The sequence below is a fragment of the Heloderma suspectum genome, chromosome 4, assembly GCF_057233095.1.
Source record: "Heloderma suspectum isolate Gila_16-S chromosome 4, 16-S_ref, whole genome shotgun sequence".
Lineage (NCBI taxonomy): Eukaryota > Metazoa > Chordata > Lepidosauria > Squamata > Helodermatidae > Heloderma > Heloderma suspectum.
The window spans coordinates 114,153,468-114,175,590 of NC_139461.1; the positions used below are offsets into that span (position 1 = coordinate 114,153,468).

Sequence of the window (22,123 nt, forward strand, 5' to 3'; positions counted from 1 at the left end):
GTAAAAGGGGGTGGGGCCAGGGGAAGGAAGGCATGGTCACTGCTAATCAGAAATGAGAATGTCTTGCAGTTATGTTTTTGGGGGCATGATTAAGTTAGATACAGGCCTTGAGGCTAATGACTTTTCTTCCAACCTCCTTTTGCTGCAGATGCTCGTGACGCAGAACAACTGAAACAGAATAACATAACGCACATTCTTTCAATCCATGACAGCGCTCGGCCCATGCTTGAGGTAAGAGAAGAATCCCGGCGTAGCACGAGCCAGTGCAGTTTCCCTAGCCACCCTATATGTGTGTTTTGAATGTCTGTGTGTTGTGATCACCTTTTATGTGTTAGTACCACAACCTAATGCCACAATGTTTGTGTTATAAGCAGCGACTAATTTGTGAATGGCCACTGTTAGTGTGATTGTCACTGTCAGTGCTTTCTGTGTTTAATTTCCTTCTGACTCCACTGCTTACAATTCTCCACCCACCCCCACCCCTATATGCACTGTATATATACCTGTTTTGAACTAGCCCAGTAGAATGGTCAGTGCATCATACGGTATGACATTATAACCTGACTTTTGTTTGATTTTGTCCAGTTAGCTTCATGCCTTGCTTGTGGTCTTCTGAGAATCTCCTGTGGGAAATGCGATTCTGGGCTAGATGATCCCTGGTCTGATCCTGTAGGAAAACCTTAATGGTTTTCAGTATCTTAGGGTGCAATCCTATGAAGATAGTTGGCAGTCTCCGAACTCGGAGGCTGCTGAGTATCTAGGGCAGGGTAGTTGGAACTTCCACTCTTCAGCTGCCCTGCATTTCTGCTAGACGCCAGTCTAGCAGCAGCACTTCGGAGGGGGAGGGAAGGAGACTGGGGTGGCCATAGGAAACATCATATGGCTGATGCCCCAATCTCCTCCCTGCCCCACCTCTGGAAACACCCCTCTTCCTCTGTCCGTGCTCCGTTTCTGATCACAGAGACGTAGCCAGAACTGTGCTGGCTATGAGGGGGAGGGCTTGGAGCCCTGTTTCCGACCTCGGAGCCCAGAAACAGAACAACCTTATGCCCCCCAGATGCTGCCTAGGGGACACAGTATTGCTCTCTTACTAATGGACCATTAGATGTAAAAAGCCCCCATGAGTATCCTTGCATCTGCAGTCACGGGCTCGGGTTGTTCTGTAGGCCCTTTTTAATTTGCATGGCATCGGATTTTAAAGGCATTTGTTCTTTATGTTAATACGAATCAAAAAGTGGGAGCATTACTCCAAATGTACTCTGATGTTTCAGATTGTGAATTTTTCCTCCCACTCTTCTTTGAAAATTATTTATGCGTTTCCCTGATTTGATTCCTATTAATATAACATTTTCATATCTGCCTTGAGATCAGAGCTCATAGCAATTGATGTTTTGGTGCTCTTGTTTTCCCCTAAACACAAGCGACAGTGAGAATTCAATGGCACTATTTATTATTTATTAACAATTTATTTAGGACATCCTTCATCCTTGCGGATGCCAGGGCAATCTACAATCTAGAGTATGATCAAAACTGCCACACAATAAACATGATAAAACCACATCATATTATAACTATGGAAGGAAACAAATATAATTTGTTGTTTATTCATTCAGTCGCTTCCGACTTCTCGTGACTTCATGGACCAGCCCACTCCAGAGCTTCCTGTCAGCTGTCGCCACCCCCAGCTCCCCCAAGGTCGAGTCCGTCACCTCCAGAATATCATCCATCCATCTTGCCCTTGGTTGGCCCCTCTTCCTTTTGCCTTCCACTTTCCCTAGCATCAGCATCTTCTCCAGGGAATCCTGTATTCTCATTATGTGGCCAAAGTACTTCAGTTTTGCCTTTAATATCCTTCCCTCAAGTGAGCAGTCTGGCTTTATTTCCTGGAGTATGGACTGGTTTGATCTTCTTGCAGTCCAAGGCACTCTCAGAACTTTCCTCCAGCACCACAGTTCAAAAGCATCTATCTTCCTTCGCTCAGCCTTCCTTATGGTCCAGCTCTCGCAGCCATAGGTTACTACGGGGAATACCATTGCTTTAACTATGCGGACCTTTGTTGTCAGTGTGATATCTGTGCTCTTAACTATTTTATCAAGATTTGTCATTGCTGTCCTCCCAAGAAGTAAACGTCTTCTGCTTTCCTGGCTGCAGTCAGCGTCTGCAGTAATCTTTGCACCTAGAAAGACAAAGTCTGTCACTGCCTCCACGTTTTCTCCCTCTATTTGCCAGTTATCAATCAAGCTGGTTGCCATAATCTTGGTTTTTTGAGGTTTAACTGCAACCCAGCTTTTGCACTTTCTTCTTTCACCTTCGTCATAAGGTTCCTCAGCTCCTCCTCGCTTTCAGCCATCAAAGTGGTATCATCTGCATATCAGAGATTGTTAATGTTTCTTCCAGCGATTTTAACTCCAGCCTTGGCTTCATCAAGCCCAGCACGTCGCATGATGTGTTCTGCGTACAGGTTGAATAGGTAGGGTGAGAGTATACAACCCTGCCGTACTCCTTTCCCAATCTTAAACCAGTCCGTTGATCCATGGTCTGTTCTTACCGTTGCTACTTGGTCGTTATACCGATTCCTCAGGAGGCAGACAAGTTGACTTGGTATCCCCATACCACCAAGAACTTGCCACAATTTGTTATGATCCACACAGTCAAAGGCTTTAGAATAGTCAATAAAACAGAAATAGATGTTTTTCTGAAACTCCCTGGCTTTCTCCATTATCCAGCGGATATTGGCAATTTGGTCTCTAGTTCCTCTGCCTTTTCTAAACCCAGCTTGTACATCTGGCAATTCTCGTTCCATGAATTGCTGGAGTCTACCTTGCAAGATCTTGAGCATTACCTTACTGGCATGTGAAATAAGTGCCACTGTTCGATAGTTTGAACATGCTTTGGTGCTTCCCTTTTTTGGTATGGGGATGTAAGTTGATCTTTTCCAATCTGTTGGCCATTCTTGTGTTTTCCAAATTTGCTGGCATATGGCATGCATCACCTTGACAGCATCATCTTGCAAGATTTTAAACAGTTCAGCTGGGATACCGTCATCTCCTGCTGCCTTGTTATTAGCAATGCTCCTTAAGGCCCATTCAACCTCACTCTTCAGGATGTCTGGCTCTAGCTCACTGACCACACCGTCAAATCTATCCCCGATATGATTATTCTTCCTATACAGATCTTCCGTATATTCTTGCCACCTTTTCTTGATCTCTTCTGCTTCTGTTAGGTCCTTGTCATCTTTGTTTTTGATCATACCCATTTTTGCCTGGAATTTACCTCCGATGTTTCTAATTTTCTGGAAGAGGTCCCTTGTCCTTCCTGTTCTATTATCTTCTTCTGCTTCCGTGCATTGCTTGTTTAAAAATAATTCCTTATCTGTTCTGGCTAACCTCTGGAATTTTGCATTTAATTGGACATATCTCCCCCTATCACTGTTACCTTTTGCTTTCCTTCTTTCTTGGGCTGCTTCCAGTGTCTCAGCAGACAGCCATCTTGCCTTCTTGGTTTTCTTCTTCTTTGGGATGTTTTTTGTTGCCGCCTCCTGAACAATGTTGCGAACTTCTGTCCATAGTTCTTCCAGGACCCTATCTACTAAATCTAGTCCCTTAAATCTATTCTTCACCTCCACTGCATATTCATTAGGAATATTAGTGAGCTCATATCTAACTGATCTGTGGGTCTTCCCTATTCTCTTTAGTCTGATTCTGAATTGTGCAATAAGAAGTTCATGATCTGAACTACAATCAGCTCCGGGTCTTGTTTTCACTGACTGCATAGATGTCCGCCACCTTTGGCTACAAAGGATGTAGTCAATCTGATTTCAGTGTCGACCGTCTGGTGAAGTCCATGTATAAAGTCATCTCTTAGGTTGTTGGAAGAGAGTGTTTGTTATGCACAGTGAGTTGTCTTGGAAAAATTCTATCAGCCTACGTCCTGCTTCGTTTTGTTCTCCCAGACCATGCTTGCCTGTAAATCCAGGTGTCGTTTGACTACCCACCGTAGCATTTCAGTCTCCTATAATGAAAATAACATCTTTTTTTGGGTGTACTATCCAGTAGGTGCTGCAGATCCTCATAGAACTGATCTACTTCTGCTTTTTCAGCATCTGTGGTTGGGGCGTATATTTGGATCACTGTGATGTTAAATGACTTACCCTGAATTCGAATTGAGATCATTCTGTCATTTTTTGGATTGTATCCAAGCACTGCTTTAGCCACTTTATTATTAATTATGAAGGCTACGCCATTTCTTCTGTGGTCCTCTTGTCCACAGTAGTAGATCTGGTGGTCATTTGATGTGCAATGGCCCATTCGAGTCCATTTCAGTTATAACAAATATAATAAACCGATCAAATCAACCAGTTCAGATGCCTGGGCAAACAAACAGGTTTTGAGCTGGCACTGAAAAGATTGCAGTGTTGGCACCAATTGCACCTCCGTGGGGAGGGATCAGGGTGCCACAGCAAAGAAGGCTCTTCCCCTTGTTGGCACATAATGTACACAAGAGCAGGCTCTGGCGATCTTAAAGCGTGGGCAGGCTGGCGAAGGGAGAAGGTTTCCTGTTGGTATTTGGGTCCTAAGGCATAAAATTACGGAATAGTAGAATAGTAGGGTTGGCAGGGGCCTATAAGACCATCGAGTTTAACCCCCATTTAGGGCTTTAAAGGTAAGCACCAGCAACTTTAATTGGAAAAGCGTCTTCAAAATTGGTGTAATACGATTCTGCCTGGCTGTACCAGCTACAACTCTGGCTGCCACATTCTGCACTAGCTGAAGCTTCTGGGTAGTCTTTTGACAAGAAAGCAGCCAAGATATTCAGAGATGCAACCCAATGAGATGGCTGGAAATTACTCTTGTTTTTAACCAGATCACAAACATGTCGCGGCATCATTCAATGAATTAGCAATTTGGGGAATGGGGTTTTAGGAGTGAACAGCAGGTATAGGGGCTTCTGATCTGAACTGATGCCCTGATGGGGTGGAGAGGGAGAGAGGGGTTTGTTTTTTTTAACCCTGATGTGGTCCTGATCTAGTTCCCTGTGTCTGCTATTTACTTTTTAAAAACCATTTAGGGCCTACAATTTAGGTAATTGTTAGTTGAATAAATTGTGTAACATTTTGTTTGACCCAAGTGTATAATGCATGTTCTTCAGGCAGTTCCATGGCAGTGTGTCTGTCAGTCTCTGTGCTGCATTTAGCGAGCACACTTTCATGAAGCAGTGATCGCAAGCAATATGTGAATTCTTGGCCCTTAGGATTAACTTAAGGGCAGGTCTGTTGTTAAGGTAGATCAAAAGTGATATTGATACTTCACAGACTTCGTTCCCGAGCATGGCATTTGTAGGAGACAGTTCCCTAAATTACACAGAATTTTCTTTTCTTCCTGTTTATATTTTTCCTGAGTTTTTATTCTGTTTAAAACAAAACAACACAAACATAAGAAGCAGGACTGGCCCAAGACATTTCGCTGCCTGAGGTGAAGGAAAAAATGGTGCCTCCTATTCCACATACAGAAGCACACCTGGCAGTTGAATCATAGTTCAACACTGGTGATAGGACAACATCCTTCACCACACCCAAGAACGGCAAGCTAGTTTAGGAGGTGCAGGGCAGGCTGCATAGCACATATAGCTCTGTCCTCCAACAACTCACCACCACTTTCCACCCCCCAGCCATTGCTGTCTCAGGCGGCCTCCTCACTCTGCCTAATGGTAGGGCTGGCCCTGATAACAAGCATAGGGTGGGGAGTTAAGGTACAAAGAGAACAGCTCACAAGGAAAAAGGGATTGTTGTGAGGTGTATGAGAAGATGGACAGGGTAAATACAGGAGGAGGAGGAGATGATGATGATGACCATCAAGCTGACCAGTGTTTAAGGTGGGCAGCTAAGCATATACGTCTGTGTATGCGGTCCAGATATCCAAATAAGTACCTGGGAGCTGTTGTTGATAGTAAGCTGTATGTTCAAATGTGGAAAGGGCAGTTAGGGATAGCATGGGTGTCTAGGAAGGGGGTGGGGTCTGATGGACTCCCCACTGTTTGCCCCTCGGGACCCCGCTCACCGAGCTGCCTCTGCTGCCCACTCCTGCTTGCTGCACTGCATGACTTGCTGGAGGGCTTGGCAAGTGGCTGACAAGCGTTGCAGGGCTGCCTGTCCTCCTAGAGAGCCACGATTGTGTGCAAAATGGTTACTGTTCCTCCTTCCGCGTAAGACCTTCTTTACAGACATAGTGACCGACTTCACTGCTTCTCTGATGCTTGTGTAACTTTACTTTATCGAGTCCGTATGATCAGGGAGTCACAATCCTTCTCTGATGCTTGTGTTACTTTGCAGCTTGGCAAGTGCACATAAGGGGGGAAAGGGGGGTGAGAGCACTAACTCCCTGACAGTTTGCTGGAATGGGTTGAAATTGCAGAGGTGGGTACCCTCAGGGCACCCCTCCAAATGCTCTACTGGATAATAATGGAATTTAGCTTCTTCATTGAAAAGTGCACATAACAGGAAAAAGGGGTGGGAGCTATAACTCCCTGACTGTTTGCTGGAATGAGGCAAAATTGCACAGGTGGGGTGCCCTCATGGGGAGCCTTCAGATGCTGCACTGGATAATTGTGGATTTCAGCTTATTCATTGGAAAGTGTGCACATTTGGAAAAAGGGGGTGGAAGCTATAACTCCCTGGCTTCTTGCTGGAACGGGGCGAAATTGCAGTGGTGGAGTGCTTTCATGGAGAGCCTTCAGATGCTGTCAGGGATAATTGTGGATTTTAGTTCATTGAAAAGTGAGCAGCTCTTCCCCCATTCCCCATCATTTTGTGCATAATTGAGGCTCAGCTCGCTACAGGGACGGGCAGCCCTTCAGCGTGTGGTGAGCAGGGGCAAGTGGCAGAGGCAGCTCGACGAGTTCTGATGAGCACAGAGAGAGGTGAGTCTGTCCATCCCTAAGGGCAATCCAATCCCACATCCATTGAAAGATTGACGATGGGGATTTGTCCTTCCAGCATTGGAATATGAGTCTTTTTGTGGTCACGACAGCTATTAAAATCCATTTTTGTTGGCTGTCTGACAATTCCCAAAGCACAAGAATATAGTTCAGGAGAATGTGGACCTCTGTGAACTTCCTTGACGTTTCTGACATGAAATGAATATGCAAGCAGACTTCCCCCCTCAAAAGGGAGCCATTATGGGGCATGCCCACATCATATGTGATAGTGATGTGAAATGAGTACAATGTTTGGAGAGATAATATGGCATTCAGTAAGTTTTGAAATATTTATTTCTGTTGAATTAACCGTAATTTCTAGATGATAAAATGTACTTTAATAATAAACATTGACAATTGACTGTAGTTGACAACTTGTATTTGTATTGTAACTTGGGGAAAGGCAGAAATTCCCTGTCCTGTCCCCACGTTGGCCAAGAGTGTACATCCCACATTCAGTCCGTTTTTTTTCCCTAAAGGAATATTATCTTAATATACTTTATTTCTTTTTTGGGCTCCCAGTAACAAAAATATCTCTGGGTTGCTTACAGTAAAAGTTCAGACCAAGAGCTTTGCAAACAAGATCATAAAACCATAAAGTCTAACGTAGAATCAAACTAGCAACAGAGGATACAATCAATATAACAAACTCACAGCAGCACTGGAAATCTTCCAGGTCTTAGAACTCCAATAAATATCTGTGGCCACTAAGGATTTTGTAAGATCAGAAGATTTTAAAAGCCTGGGAAAATAAAAAAAGATACTCACCCGGTGCCAAATAGACCACAACATAGGTGCCAGGTGAGCCTGTCTTGGAAACCACTTCCAGGTAGTCACCTGACCCACTTCATTTGATGGGGCGCCCAAAGAAGCCTGGGTTAAGCCTGGGTTCCACCAGACAGTCAATTTGGCATGTGCACAGGGTTGAAATGAAATTAGGAGGCAAATGTGCACCATGCGTCTTCAGTTTCTAGAATGGTGGGGTGGAATTATCCTTCTTTGCATGCATGGGTGGACTCAAGTGCTCTCCATTTGGAAAGTCACACTGACTATTCTTTAAGGCTTCATGTCAAAGTTGAATCTGAAAGCAGTGAGGTAGAAATCAACGGAAGTTTGGGCACTTCTTTTTGGATGTGGATCTCAACCTTGGGTGTTCAACTATTTTGCACCTTGACATTCCAGAAGAATCATTTGGTAACTTATATTTTAAAGGCACAGGTGTCCTCTGACTAAGACTTGTGTGTGAAGCTGCATTTCTGGCTAAATTGTCATGTTTAATTCATGTTTTACAAAATTCTTGGGGGAAATTCTGTGCTAAGATGAAAAAAAGTTTCTATTCCACCTAAAAATAATCTCTCTCTGCAGCTAGCAGGATAGTCCCACAGCCCATGTAGTCCAACATAAATATGTATGTTCAGTAAATAATCAACAAGATATTGGACTGTGTTTGGTATAAATCTGGTAAGTGAGGGGTTCATTCCAGATTATAATAGGGATGACTCTCCACTCTTAAATCCCCTATGTTTAACAGGGCATTAAACTCTAGAAAATACATATAGTTTAAATCTACACAGTTTCAATTCTGTGGTGAATACCACTGCAAATGTCATCATGACTTGAGCATATTTATCAATTTGCTATCACATTGGTACTCTTTGAGATTCAGAGGTAGCGCAGTACAGTCTTAATAAATGTTTTCCCATTCTGTATTTGAGTTTTTTTTCTAGGATTTCTTCAGTTGCTTGGTGTCAGTGCTCATATTACCTAGATGATCTGTATTTTCATCCTTTTCTCCCATCTGGCTGTGATTCCTCCAGTTTTTCTGTCCTCCTCACAGTGAGCACATCAAAGAACCAAACATAGTCATAATTTGAGAGCAATTTGTTGAAACCTGAGGTAAATCCTGGCTCTGTTGATCTCCACAGAGATGTGTTAGCGTTCAGTGAAATGAACCTTTTGACTTCTGTCTCAAGAGGTTTAATTGTTTGTTGTTGAAACTCTCATGCTGATAATTACTTTGGTTCTAGTGTCTTTACTTCAGTAAGATTCTACAAGGGTATATTTTTGTAGAACGATTTCAGTATGAACAACCCTAAAGTACAGCCTTAAGAGTGGAATTCAATTACCACTTCGTTAGTGTCAAGACAAGCATGTATCATAATATTCACTGAGTTCAAAATATTGCATATCTAACCATGGTGGTGGTTGTTTTTTTGAAAATTTCCACAATCTGTTTCCTTCAGGTATAGTGCTCATCTTAAATGATAAATAACGGTACATTGGCTTTACTTATTGGTGAAATGTTTGAATATTTTCAATAATAAAATGAGTCATGAACATATGTGCTGTACTGGGTGAGTGCTCTTTAAAGCAACTGAAAGGACAAAGAAACAAATTACTGGCTTTCCTCTCCCCTCACCCCTCTCTCCAGTTTGGTTCTGTGGCTGCACTGGCCAGAACTCTTGATAACCTCTTGTTGTGTTAGGCTTGAGAAAACCTTGAGAAACCAACTGTTTCCTACATAAGCCGTTTTGATGACATGCCCCTCATCTGAAAGGAACACATTCATCCCTCATCTGGTGATGTGGCAAGTCAAAATAACACAGGAGGGGGGTTTTTTTGGGCTAACCTGAAAGAACTTGCCAGGTGTTCGAGGTTTTCTATTTGCATCTGGCATCAAAATGATGTACCCTGAGGTTTTGTTTTTGGCTCTTGAAAAAATATTTCTTGGAAGTCGTTGTTAAAGATTTACATAAATTTAAATACTGAGAAGTTTAATGCCAAAAATAAGGCTTATCTTCTTTCTTTTTTAAAAAAACTGCTCAATTTCGGTCTAGAAATTTGTGATGCAGTTCGGACAACTTAAAAATCCTGGTTTTTGCCCTTTCAGTCAAAAAGATGATGATTCATGTGTCTGTGAATAGATGGGCATTGAAGTTTAAAATTACTGTAGTATCTAAGAGAACTTGCAAAAGGAACATCGACGTTAATACAGAATAGGTTGCCACTTACATTCAAAAGAATTAATTCCCCGATCCTAAAGATATTTATATAGAATGTGCTTAATATATGTAAAAGTCAATTGCTACATCTTTCTTTCAGCACAGGTTTAGTGTATTTGGATTGCTAGTTTAATGAAACTGAATAGTATTATTTTAGTTGAGAAAATGTATCTAAGAATGAAACAACTTACTGAAAGTTTTTTGATGCGGCACATTCATTTCATCTGTGATCATTTGAAAGTAAAGAAATTACAGTTGGTATTGGTTTGGCTTCATAGTTTTAAAACATTCATTATTTAGGTTAGCCATCGCAGTTGCTGTTTCTGTGTATTATTTGAACTGTGCGGAGTATGAATGCATCAAATTGCTACTGCACATCTTTGACATTTGGATTTCCCTATGCCATGTTTTTTTTTCTTTAAAAGAACAATAAAAGACAAAATTAGGAGCAGATTAAAATAATGGAGAGGTGAGACTCTTCAGAATCAGAAAGGTTATTGAGTGGTTAACAAAATTGTGAAACTGAATTTCCAAAATGCTGTGAGTTGTCTTGCTTTTCTGTTTTTTAAACGACTCCTAATGAAATACCCTTTTAAAATGGCATTTATTTACTGGGAAATTTTAATATTTAACTGTATATTTTATATTGATATTTTCTGGATAAATGTCTACTCCTTAGAGCCTATATGAGCAATAAATTAACTAGCTTAAAATATTTTACAGTCACAATTATACTGTTAACCAGAAATGAATAAATGTGTTCTGAAAATCTGGGATGTATATGAAAATTTGATTTTATTGTTTCTAAAAAACAACAACCTAGCAACAGGGGAGGGATCTTTTGGGCAAAACTGGTTAGACAGTTTACCTGGCTTAGGTTTATCCGGCATATCAAGCTGGTCCCAACGCAGTGGTTGTTTGAATAGTAAGAGCGAATGCTTGAAATTTTGCTGTTGAACTAACTCTTGCTTCTTTCAGCTTTGACAGTCTTGAAATCAGAATACTTGCGCTAGTTTTGTTAACTCTCCCTTTGTATCGGTTTAACTGTTCTCTTGACTTTCAGGGCCTAAGAGAAATAAAAGGCTCGTCTTTGTGGTTACTGTTGTCTGATGAAATAGAAAACTGAGAGGAAAATGAATTTTTTGGCTTCCCATTCTGGCAGACGTCTTCAGTTGCATTGGAATGGAGGGGTGGGGAGGAATGGACCCAGAGTCTTCTTTTGACTGTCACCTGGTTTCCATTAATTGTCATCTCATATCTATTGCCACTCCAGATATTATACCTGCAGTCCTGGTGTAATATGTTTCAAGGCGTGGCTCTGTCACAAGGGCCAGTGTGGCCTACCATAAGATTGATTTGTTCCTTTACCACTTTACAGTTTAGTAAATTCTAATACAGAATTTTAGGAATTAGCAAGAAACAGCTTGTGCCTGGCGATTTAGTATGCAGGCTTGGTTGCTTCCACTTTGCAGGGTATATATGCCCCATGCTATGTATTACATATTATCTGCCCTATACTATGCTATTATATGCCCTGTGTTATTTATACCCTGCTCTTCCTTTTGTAAGTTCAAATCACCTTAGATGAAGTTCCCACTTGACTTTCTATCCAAGCATTCCTAGCCACACCCACTTAGCTCCAGTGGTTCTACAGCATCAGGTGGTTCCAGAACATTCACTGTGTACCTGCAGTGAATGATATATTGGTAAACGCAGGTTTCTCAAACTCATGTCTGCTGGTGAATATGTGCTTACAAGGGCAAGGGGGCATTTACAGTGGACAATTAGGTGAGAGGGGGTGTACCGCTGGGTTTCCACCTCCACCCCTGATGGGGTTGTTTCTGGTCTCAGTCCATCTAGGGAAAGACCACAAACAATTAAAAAGAACTTCTTTGTGAGGGGATTGTTTTGCAGATGAGGGAAGGATTAAGCATCTCCCTCCTATCAACCAGTTTGCCTACCCCCACCAGCTGCCCGTGCATGATTGCAGCTTCACCTTTAAGATAATCAGATTGGGATCTGTGCATGCATTTCCCCACAAATTCCTACACGGAATGGAATTGTTCCTCTGTGCAAAGCTGTTCCTTATTTGGAATGGTTCCATATTATTTATTTAGAATATTTTATATGCCACCCTTCCTTATCAAATCACAGGGAGATGTTCAAAATGCATTAAAACAGGAATTAAAGTACAAAGATAATAAGATGAGCCATTTATTGGCTTAAATGGGAGTGCTCCAGAGACACTAGTTTGGGAATTGCAACCAGGCATATTACTTTGAAAATTGCATTGTAAGTGGGTGAGGAAACAATGTTTAAAAAATGAATATGTCTGAGCAAAAGCAATTTCTAAAGGACTTTGAAGAAGCAGGAGAAGAGGACAGTGAAACTAGAAACAAGGATGTGAAGAAGATGAAAATTTATAAACTGGATGCACTACTGGTGGTCAGTTGTTTTGTTTTGAAGTGCTGTATCATGCACATCACCTACATATTGGTTAATTCGTGAAGATGTCCACCATCTTCTTCACAAATGGCTTCACCGAACCATTTGGCTCCATTCTCCAAATATGGTGGACAGGACAAAGGGAGACGGGGAGAAGGAGTCTAGGGTATGAAAGAGTTAATGGAAAATGTGGTGATATGGGTAGTCCACAGGAGTCCATCAAAAGGCTTTGATAAAGATAATTGTATAGATTTAGGGAAGGAGTGGACCCAGGGCTTGAAGGATAGAAGGGTGATCTGGGCATATGCGTGGTAAATTATGGTAGAAGATAGATGACAATGGGGGAAGGGAAGGGAATGTGGGGCAGGTGGGCCAACTGCAGATGTTTAGCCAAGAAACAGGCAGATAGGAGGAGATGTAAGTGGAGGTGAGTAGAGGTGGAAAGCATTAAGTGTATGGATAAATGCAGTAAAGGTCAGAGATGTCATCTGAAATCCAGATGTTTTGGACTTCAGTTCCCATCAGTCCTAGCCAGCATGGCTAAGGGTCTGGAGTTCTCAGAGTTGTAGTCCAAAACATCTGGAGGGCACCAGCTTGGGGAAGGCTGCAAAATACACGGTCTTCAGGTGAAGTGTTTGTCCTGATGGGTGAGATTTTGACACTGAGCTTGAGTGGGGTAATGCTTGATACTCCTTTCCCCCTCCCCATTTTGAATATTGCACTCTTTTTGCTTCATGTGCTCATGGGGACTTTTCAGGATCAGGAAGATGAATACTTAATTTTAGTTTAATTAAATAACTTGTTTGGCTAATCCCCTGAAGGAGTTTTGCTTTTAAGGTGGAAAGACATGACATGTGAGAGAATTAATCCATACTATAATAATCTAGGAACCAGTTTCTCTCTTCCATCGTACATCTCTTCAAGTAAATTATGTGGATACTCTTGAAATCTGTCCAGTTCCTTTACTAAGTGAAGAGTGTTTGGAAATATGACTCAGTGGGCAACCCCCCCCCCCCAATAACAAAGAACAGTGTCTATGAGCTGTTTATAAGCATAGCATGAAATGGGGGTGAAGATCATAAAAGGAGAATAAATATTACTAATAGGAAAGCTTAGTCTGTGATCTAATATTACTGGGTAACTTCAGTTAGAGTTGTCACCTGACTAATAAATCTTGGTGGATTGAGCGTATAAAGTTAATTTGGTTAAATTTGTGTATAAACAAAATGATAGTTTGGAAGTGTTCCTTTGTTTTGTTTTTTTAGATGATGCGCATACATGTAAACGGGTACCATTTTAGAAGAAGTATCTCTTCTGTGCGTGTGAGAGAGGTGGGAACAGGGGATGCCTCTTCTAACATGGTGCCTACCACATATGATTTTTGGTAAGCACCGGAAATATCAGCTACCTGGGGGCTGACCTCATGGGGGATTTGCTACAAATTGGGATCATTTCGAGGGCATTGGTGGCAGATGACATGGCCAATCTCCAGCCACCCTGGAGATTTCTGGTGGAAAAACCACATTTTCTGAGCCATTTTTACTCTGTTGTATTTCTTTAATTTGGATTCTCCACGCTTCTGAGCTGTGTGCCCTTATCCTCTGCATTCACTTCCGCATGATAGCCCTGCCCAGGGATGTGTCTTTCACCTGGCCATGACCACACTGAGCCTTTCCAGCCTTCAGAATTACCCGGTACTCCCCTTTTGCCAGTAATTAGCCTCCATGATGATGCACTTCTCTGAAATTTGCATTAGTTCGCTTCTGCAGTGTTAAATTGCATCTCTGCTATTGTGCAAAGCTGCTTCTTTGATATTACATGAAGTCACTTCTCCGATCTGGTGATGTCTCAAGAGCCTGTCATTGCAAGCAGGGAGAAGGTGCCCAGAGAAGGAGTGAGGTGGGTGGGTGGAAGCAATAACTCCGCAACAGTTTGCTGAATCGGGGTGAAATTGGGGTTGGGTGGGATGCTCTTAGGGTGAGCTTTCAGATACTGCACTCGAGAACCAGGCATTTTGGCTTCTCAAGGCAAAAGTACGCATATTGAGGAACAGGGAGAGAGGAATAACTCCACGACAGTTTGCTGGAATGGGGCGAAATATGGGAGGGTTCTCAGGGAGAGTCTTCAGATGCTGTGCTCAAGAACTGGGCATTTTGGCTTCTCAAGGCAAAAGTGTGCACATGGGGGAACAGGGGGAGAGGAATAACTCTGCAGCAGATTGCTGGAATGCAGCAAAATTACTGGGGAGCCTATTAGTTGCTGTCCATTCATAATACTGTAGTAGCAGGGAGAAGCCTGGACATGGGCCGGGAAACAAGCCTCTCTCATTGGCTGAGCAGCCCCTGCCAGTTTGATGATGTTCAGTTCTACTCCCCCCACCCAGAAGTATGGATCTTTCAAGCACTGTGTGACCCCTGAAAACTGGATTTTAAAGGTATGGTACACTCAGCTTATCTTGCTTTGTGTGTCCCTGACGGACCAAAGCCGATTCCATGAAAATCCAGATAATGCTCCAACATGCTTCTCATTCCATTGCCGTGAGGATCCCCCCCCCCAGTTAATTACATTATCAACAGACTACATACTGCAGACCTAATCGTAATCACTTTATTTGTTTTAAAGTGTAGGTTGGCCTTCTCCAACCTTATGTTTTGGACTTCAGCTCCTGTCAGCAGCAGCCAGCATGGCTAGTGGTCACCAATGCTGGGAGCTGCAGTCCAAAACACCATGTTGGTCATAAGGCAGGAGGGATGCAACATTAAATACGGGTTCATTTTTAAACAAATACCATATGGATTAATGACACAGAATAAAATACAAAAGCCAGTGATTGTCAAGTCTGCCATACAATAGAGAGTTTGGGGCCAGGATTTCTGCAGTAGCGAACTGCATCCAAGTTGACCGAATTTCCAGCCACCACTGCAGAGACAGTGACATTATATGTGCTATTCTTAAGTAAAAGCATATTTGACGAAGTGCTCCTGAAATACTGTTCTAGCTAGAGGCTACCAACTATCTTGAATAGAATGGGCAATGCAGTAGATCCCGGCGGATGGGGGGTGGGGAGGGGACGTGTCGCTGCAGATATTGTTGGACTGCTGCTCGCATTGGCCCTAGCCAGTATAGCCAGTGGTGAAGGATGATGGAAGTTGCAGTCCAGTTCCATCTGGAGGGCCACATGTTCCCCACGCCTGCAGTAGATAATGGGCTAGGTTGCTCAGTAATTCTTATGAAGCTCCCTTATGCTCAGTCAGGCCATTAACCTGCTTCCTGTTCTGGTTAGGGCTGATATATTAGAACCCAGGGTCATCAATGAAGCTGAGTGGCAGGAGATTCACGACAGATCAAAGGACATAGCACATAGTTAAACTATGGAATCATAGATGTGGTGATGGCCGCCAACTTAGATGGCATTAAAAAGGGATTGGACAAATTCATGGAGCATAAGGCTATCCATGGCTACTAGTCACGATGACTGTATGCTGCCTCCAGAATAGGCGGCACCATGCCTGTGAATGCCAGTAGCTGGGGAACAGCTACTGGCATTCACAGCAGCAGGAATGGGCTGTCATCATGTCCTGTGGGTGGGCTTCCCATAGGTATCTGATTGGCCACTGTGAGAAGCAGGATGCTAATAAACCTGTGGTCTGATCCAGCAGGGCTCTTTGCACGTTTTTGGAATTGCACTGCAGTTCACCCAGGGTTGTGATTCAAAAGCCATTGGGAGTTAGTGGGGTCTTTCGCTGCCTTGCCTTTTATACTATCTCTGCCATGAATCAGTTCCATTGGTGGGTGCTGTTCCTCTTTTTCCTTGCTTTTTTGGTGGTTTTCTTGGCTTGCACAATCTCAGTTTATTTCCTCCTTAGGTCTCCCACACTCACTCCGCTAAGGCTCCTGAGAAATCTTTTTTTAAAAAAATATATAAACGGTTATGTGTACATATCACTGTACACATGTACACATATCACTACCAAAAAAGGTAAGCTAGCCTAGTGGCTTGTTGATATAGGTTGTTCTGCTTTGCTTAGAGGTCGTGTTGGGACAATTCTTAGATGTCTGCATGCGGGTGTGCGCACAGGAAGGATGCTGCTCTTGCTTGGGTGCAACTGCAGAAGGAGCACTACAATATTGAGCATGCTGTTTATTTTTAATTGACTGAGTTCAACAATGAATCTGCTCCTATGTACTGCCATCATATTTGTCAAAATCTTGTTTTTAAGCAGTAGCATTTAGATTAACGTTAATTCAGTAGCGCACAGTTAGTATTTGTAAGTCAAATAATGCCCTCTTAGGTATTTAGCTTAGCAGGGCTTTACAAATGCAGGAGAGTTGCTGTATTTGTAAGAATTTCTTCCTTGGTGCCTCAGTGGCTATGATCACTGAAGGGTGGTACCTCTATGTTCAGATGCTGAGGAAAAACCATAGAGGAAGGACAGTAGTTCTGTGGCAGGGCACGTGCTTTGCATGCAGAATGTTTCCCAATTCAATCCCTGCCTTTCCAGACAGAGCTGGGAAAGACCATTCACTGTGTGAAACCCTGGAGAGCTGCCACCAATCATTGTATACGATCTTGAGCTAGAACGACCAATGGTCTGACATGGTATGAAACAGCCTCTGATGTTTTTATGACGCAATGAGCATCACGTTTGTTCTCAGCTTTCAAGTCTTTCAAGGTGTCTGAATGTTATTAGAATGCTGGGCTTGATTGATTGATACTGATATTGATATCCTGCCCTTCCTTGCAAGGAAGCCAGGGCAGCTAGCAACCCATATAAAAACAATATGACACACGAACACTGTTAAAATGAGAGAACCAGTGTGGTGTAGTGGCGAGAGTGTTGGACTGGGGCTCGGAAGATCCAGGTTCTAGTTCCCACTTGGCCGTGAAACTCACTGAGTGACTTTGGGCCAGTCACTGATTCTCAGCCTAACCTACCTCACAGGGTTGTTGTTAGGATAAAATGGAGAGGAGGAGAACCATTTGAGCCGCCTTGGGTTCCTTGCAAGATGAAAACAGGCAGGATATAAATGTAATAACAATAAATAATAAAAATCATAACTCTAAAATACATAATAAAGGCATCACCACAACACCAGAAAATGGAGAAAACTCTTGCCTATACCCCCAAAGCCTGTACAAATAAATACATCTTTAACTGAATGATAGCACTTGCGGACAGCCAAATCTACTAGAAGGGAGTTCCAAAGTCGGGGTGCCACCACCGAGAAGGCTCTGCCACATGTCCTACAGGCCACATTCCTCAAGGGCACCACAAGGAAAGCCTACTAGATGCACCCCTTTCACGCATTGGACCCATGAAGGGAATCCATGTGTTGAAAGGGGCAGCAGATCTGCACTGCTGACCCCTCTTCCACTGTCACGTGGCTTCCATGGTCCCCTCCCCCTTAGTGTCTACACACATTGAGCAGGGGATGCTTATGTCCATTGCTCTGGACAGGAACTAGAATTCCGCAGTCGAGGATCCTTATGGTCATAGAGGTCTACACGTGTATGCTTCTCCTACGTATACATCCATGCTCCATGTGTAGTCATAAATGGGTGGGCTGAGGGGCATATCCCCACTGCCTCCTCAACATGTGGATCCCTTGTACATATATAACATCTGGAAGAGGCTATGAATATTTATTTGATCCGGTAAGGCAATTTGTAGTCTGTTTTCTCTTGGTCTGTCTCTCTCTCTCTCTCTCTCTCTCTTTCTTTTCCCTCCCAAGTGGGCCCCAGTTCTAACTCTTTCTGTGCTTAAATTATTTTGGTAAGGGCTGACTCAGAAAGTGAGCACATCTCATTGGAAGGTTGTACGACTTCAGCCTAGTTCTGTAATGATCTTCACAATGAAAATGTCTATTAAAAAAATAACCCGTGCTCCATTTTGTTTAGCTAAATAAGTAATGGAAAACAATTAAATATAGCCCTGAAAATAATAACAGCCTCCCTCTTCAACATGCATGCACACTTTAATTTTCTACATTCATTTTAAGAAAGCAAGAAGCACATGTGAAGTAGCACATTAGCAATTTATAGTACAGACAAGACATTGTAAATGACAAATATAACCCCAAATCTGAATGCGATGTTTCCATTGCAAAGAATCAGTTTGACAGCTTTGTACCTGCCCAGTTGCAGGCGAAAACACAGGCTCCTTAAAATGGGGCCAGTGGAACCAAATCTTAAAATGGTGTTTTAACTATTGACTCCCTGGGGCTGCACTCAATGCTAGAAGAGACATAGGTTCCATTCTCTGAATATGTTTTAATTTTAACTTTCTCTTCCTTTTTTTCTAACTTTTTTTGTTACACAGGGAGTGAAATATCTGTGCATCCCTGCTGCAGATTCACCCTCGCAGAATTTGTAAGTATTTAAAAACAAGGGCCACTGTTCACAGCTGAATGATAGTCCCCGTACTGTTCAGTGGCAGCAGAACATCTCCTGGTTTAGTATGCAGATATATTTGCTTTTTGCAAACAACAGACACCTATCTCAGGAAGTCATATTTATGGCTATAAAAAAGATGGCTATAAGGTTTGCAGAATCTGCCTTTACCGCAAACCTTCCTGGGTAGCCTTGGCAGTTTATATCTGATTGTCTAATCACCTCACATGGCTGTTGTGAGGAGAAAATGAAGCAACTCCGTTAAACTTCTTTCACTCCGAGGGACGAATTCCATTTCAAAGAAGTTCTTGGGCGCCATATTCCAGTATTGGGCAGAGCTGAAGATCAGAGGGGCAGGATACCAGCATATTTTAGCTTGAAGTTTTTACTGATAGTAACTAAGCCTTAGGAGAAGCATTTCAGCCTTCTAGTATGGGGAAAAAACTACACATAAGCTGGGAAACCACCAGACAACTAGCAGTTGTAATAAAGGGGGTACGGCCACAGGAAGGAGGCATGGTTATCTGAGGAATGCTGGAGGGACAGATCAGGGCATCAGGTGGCCTGGGTTTGGCCTGATGTTCTGCAACCCTGCCATATATGCTGCCCTGGACTCCTTGCAGTATGCCAGGACAGAAGTGTGATAAATCCGGAAGTAAATAATGAACATAACATTTCTGAGCCTTGTTGATTGCTACAGTGGTCCTTGAGCAGTTCTGCACAAATGGTGACCAGCTAAGCCAAATGCAGCCATATAAGGTGGGTCCATCAGATAGTCAGTAAATGTCCTGGGCTTTTTGCCTGCCTAAAACTGGGGTGGGGCATGGGTGGGTGGGAACAAGGCTTTTGTCAAGGTAAGCATGGTCAGGCACCTGCCAAGGGTCCAGACCCCAGCAGGGGCCCACCGACAAGAGCCCCCTGGAGTTGCTCTTCCACTTCATCATGGCAACCAGCTTGTTCACCTGCATCTCGCTCAGGCCCAGATAACGGTGGTGGTGAGAAGAAGGCGCAGTTGATGCCATTGCCCACTGGCTCTCGGCCTGTCAAGCAAGTAAGTGATAGCAGTGATGAGAAAGAGGAGGATGAGCAGTAGCAGATAGTGACAACGGCCGTGAGAAGGTAGACTCCCTGGTAGAGAGTGCCCATTGAGGGTGGCTTGCCCAAGGGCCCTCAAAAACTTGGAGCTGACACTGGGTGGGGGATGTCAAGCTCCCGGCAGACCACAGTCCATTTGGGCTGGTGGTTTACGGGTTGGGTAGGCTGATCCAAAAGTCTTTTGCTGGATATTTCAAGGCAAGGGTGTTGAGGCTTTCTTGCATCTGAAGGGCAATTGCATAAGCTTTGCAAGAATTCTTGGAAGGGAACCAAGTTTTTTTTCTCGGCTTCACTGTTTATACTTACGAGACATTCGTGGGGAGGAAAGGGGGGAGATTCAGCCACTTCCTGATAATTTGTTTTATAGAGAAACAAAAGTAGTTTCAAAGGGCCTGCCTGGTGTCTACGGAAGGAAACGTAGCACAGCCTTTTCTTTCAGATCAGAGCGCTGCCTCTTTGGCACGATGCTTTCGAGAGATATTTTTAGTATATTTGCTTCTCTCAGAGAACAGAGAGATCCCAGCATGTGGTATTGTGCAAATGTATCTTGATGATTTCAGCTGATCAGGAATATTGATCTGCAGTGGTCTTTTACCCCCTCCCCTCCACCCCAATATCTTTTTGGTGCTTATATAGCACCATCTGTGTGCATAGGACTTCTCAGAGTAGTTATAGCACTGCAATAGCCAAAAGTGAACACGCTTGCTATGCCCCTGTGGATAGATGGTTGGATCCAAAGATACTTATTTTATTTGTTACATTTATATCCTGCTTTTTTTTTCTTTCCTCTTGCAAGAAACCCAAGGTGGTTTACATAGTCCTTCTCTCTATTTTATTCTCACAACAAACCTGCCAGAGAGGTTAGGCTGAGAGTCAGTGACAAGCCCAAAGTCACCCAGGAAGCTTCATTGCTGAGCGGAGACTAGAACCTGGATCTCCTGAGTCCCGGTCCAACACTCTGACCACTACACCACTCAAGTTCTCAAGGGTGCCAGTGGTGCATGGCATATGGAATCTTTTTCTTCTGTCTCTACTAGTAGTTGTCAAAGGTCTAGCGTGGTGGTCTGCCATCCAAATTTGTCACCTGGAACAATTTCCTCTGGTGACTGGTGGGAGTTGCAGTTCAACACATCTGGGGTTGGAGAAGGCCAGTGTAAAGGGATTTAATATTAACACATCTCAGGTCTCTGTATATTTATCAAAAGCCTTCTTGCAAGAGAGAATGGTTCCAACTGCCTTGAATGAAGCATCAACGAGGCCCTTCCTGAAAAAAGGCTTCTCTAGACCTCTTGGGAGTATTCCAACCTATTGCCTGGTCTCAAATATAGCCCTTCTGAGCAAGATACTCAAGCAGGTGGTTGCCGTATAAGTTCAGACACTCTTGGATGATGACACTGATGATCTGGATCCATTTCAGTCTGGTTTCTTGTCTGGGTTTGGCACTCAAATGGTTTTGGTTGTCCTGATTCTGGGGGACTGATGGGGGAAGTGCAACCCTGTTAATTCTCTTGGACCTCTCAGCAGCCTTTAATATCATCAACCATGGCATCCTTCCGGAGCGGCTGTTTGGATGAGATATCAGTGGTGTGCTTCAATGGCTCCATTCCTGCCTGGGTGGTTGCTTCCAGAAAGTGCTCCTGGTCATGGTTGGTGTGTCCCATGATAGCTGAGCTAGGGTGCATTGTTCCACAAAGGCTCTGACTTGTCCATCATGATACAGATAACATCTACATCAAGATACTGACCGAGGTCATCTGGGGATTTGGAGAGAGGTCTCAAAACATTGAAAGATTTCAATCTAATGGTGACGTAATCCCTGTTTTCTCATGCGCCTTGCTTATGAGCTCTTGAACCGATGGCTGAATGAGTTGCCAGCATGCAAACTGCCCAGAAAGCAGACGGGCAGCTGCCCTGCAACCAGGCAACATGGTAAGAGACGCTTGCAGTTAGAGCCCAAAGGCTAGCAAAATGAAGTGTAGCATGGCAAGATGTAAAGCTTAGGAAGCTTAGGCTCTGAAAGCAGCTGTGGGCATTTGGTGCATATTTTCTCCATGTTGGCCAGGGTGTATGTTGGCTATTTGTTGGCTATTTGCGTTGCCCTTATTTTCGCCCTAGTCTACGTAAATCTTTACGTAGACTAGACGTGCCAAAATAAGGAATGCAAATGGCGGCGCCCATGGGCCGCCGCCATTTGCGTACGCGCTTTTTTTTTCCCAAA

General features: G+C 43.3%; 1 protein-coding gene across 1 annotated transcript in view; it reads left to right on the top strand.

Annotated features, from left to right (window-relative positions):
• DUSP22 (dual specificity phosphatase 22) overlaps positions 1 to 22,123 on the top strand; it is a 61,659-nt gene that overhangs the window by 23,815 nt on the left and 15,721 nt on the right. The window contains exons 3-4 of the mRNA XM_084850463.1: positions 149 to 231; positions 18,740 to 18,789. Of these exons, the coding sequence (XP_084706589.1) occupies positions 149 to 231; positions 18,740 to 18,789 (133 nt within the window). The remainder of the gene's footprint in view (positions 1 to 148; positions 232 to 18,739; positions 18,790 to 22,123) is intronic.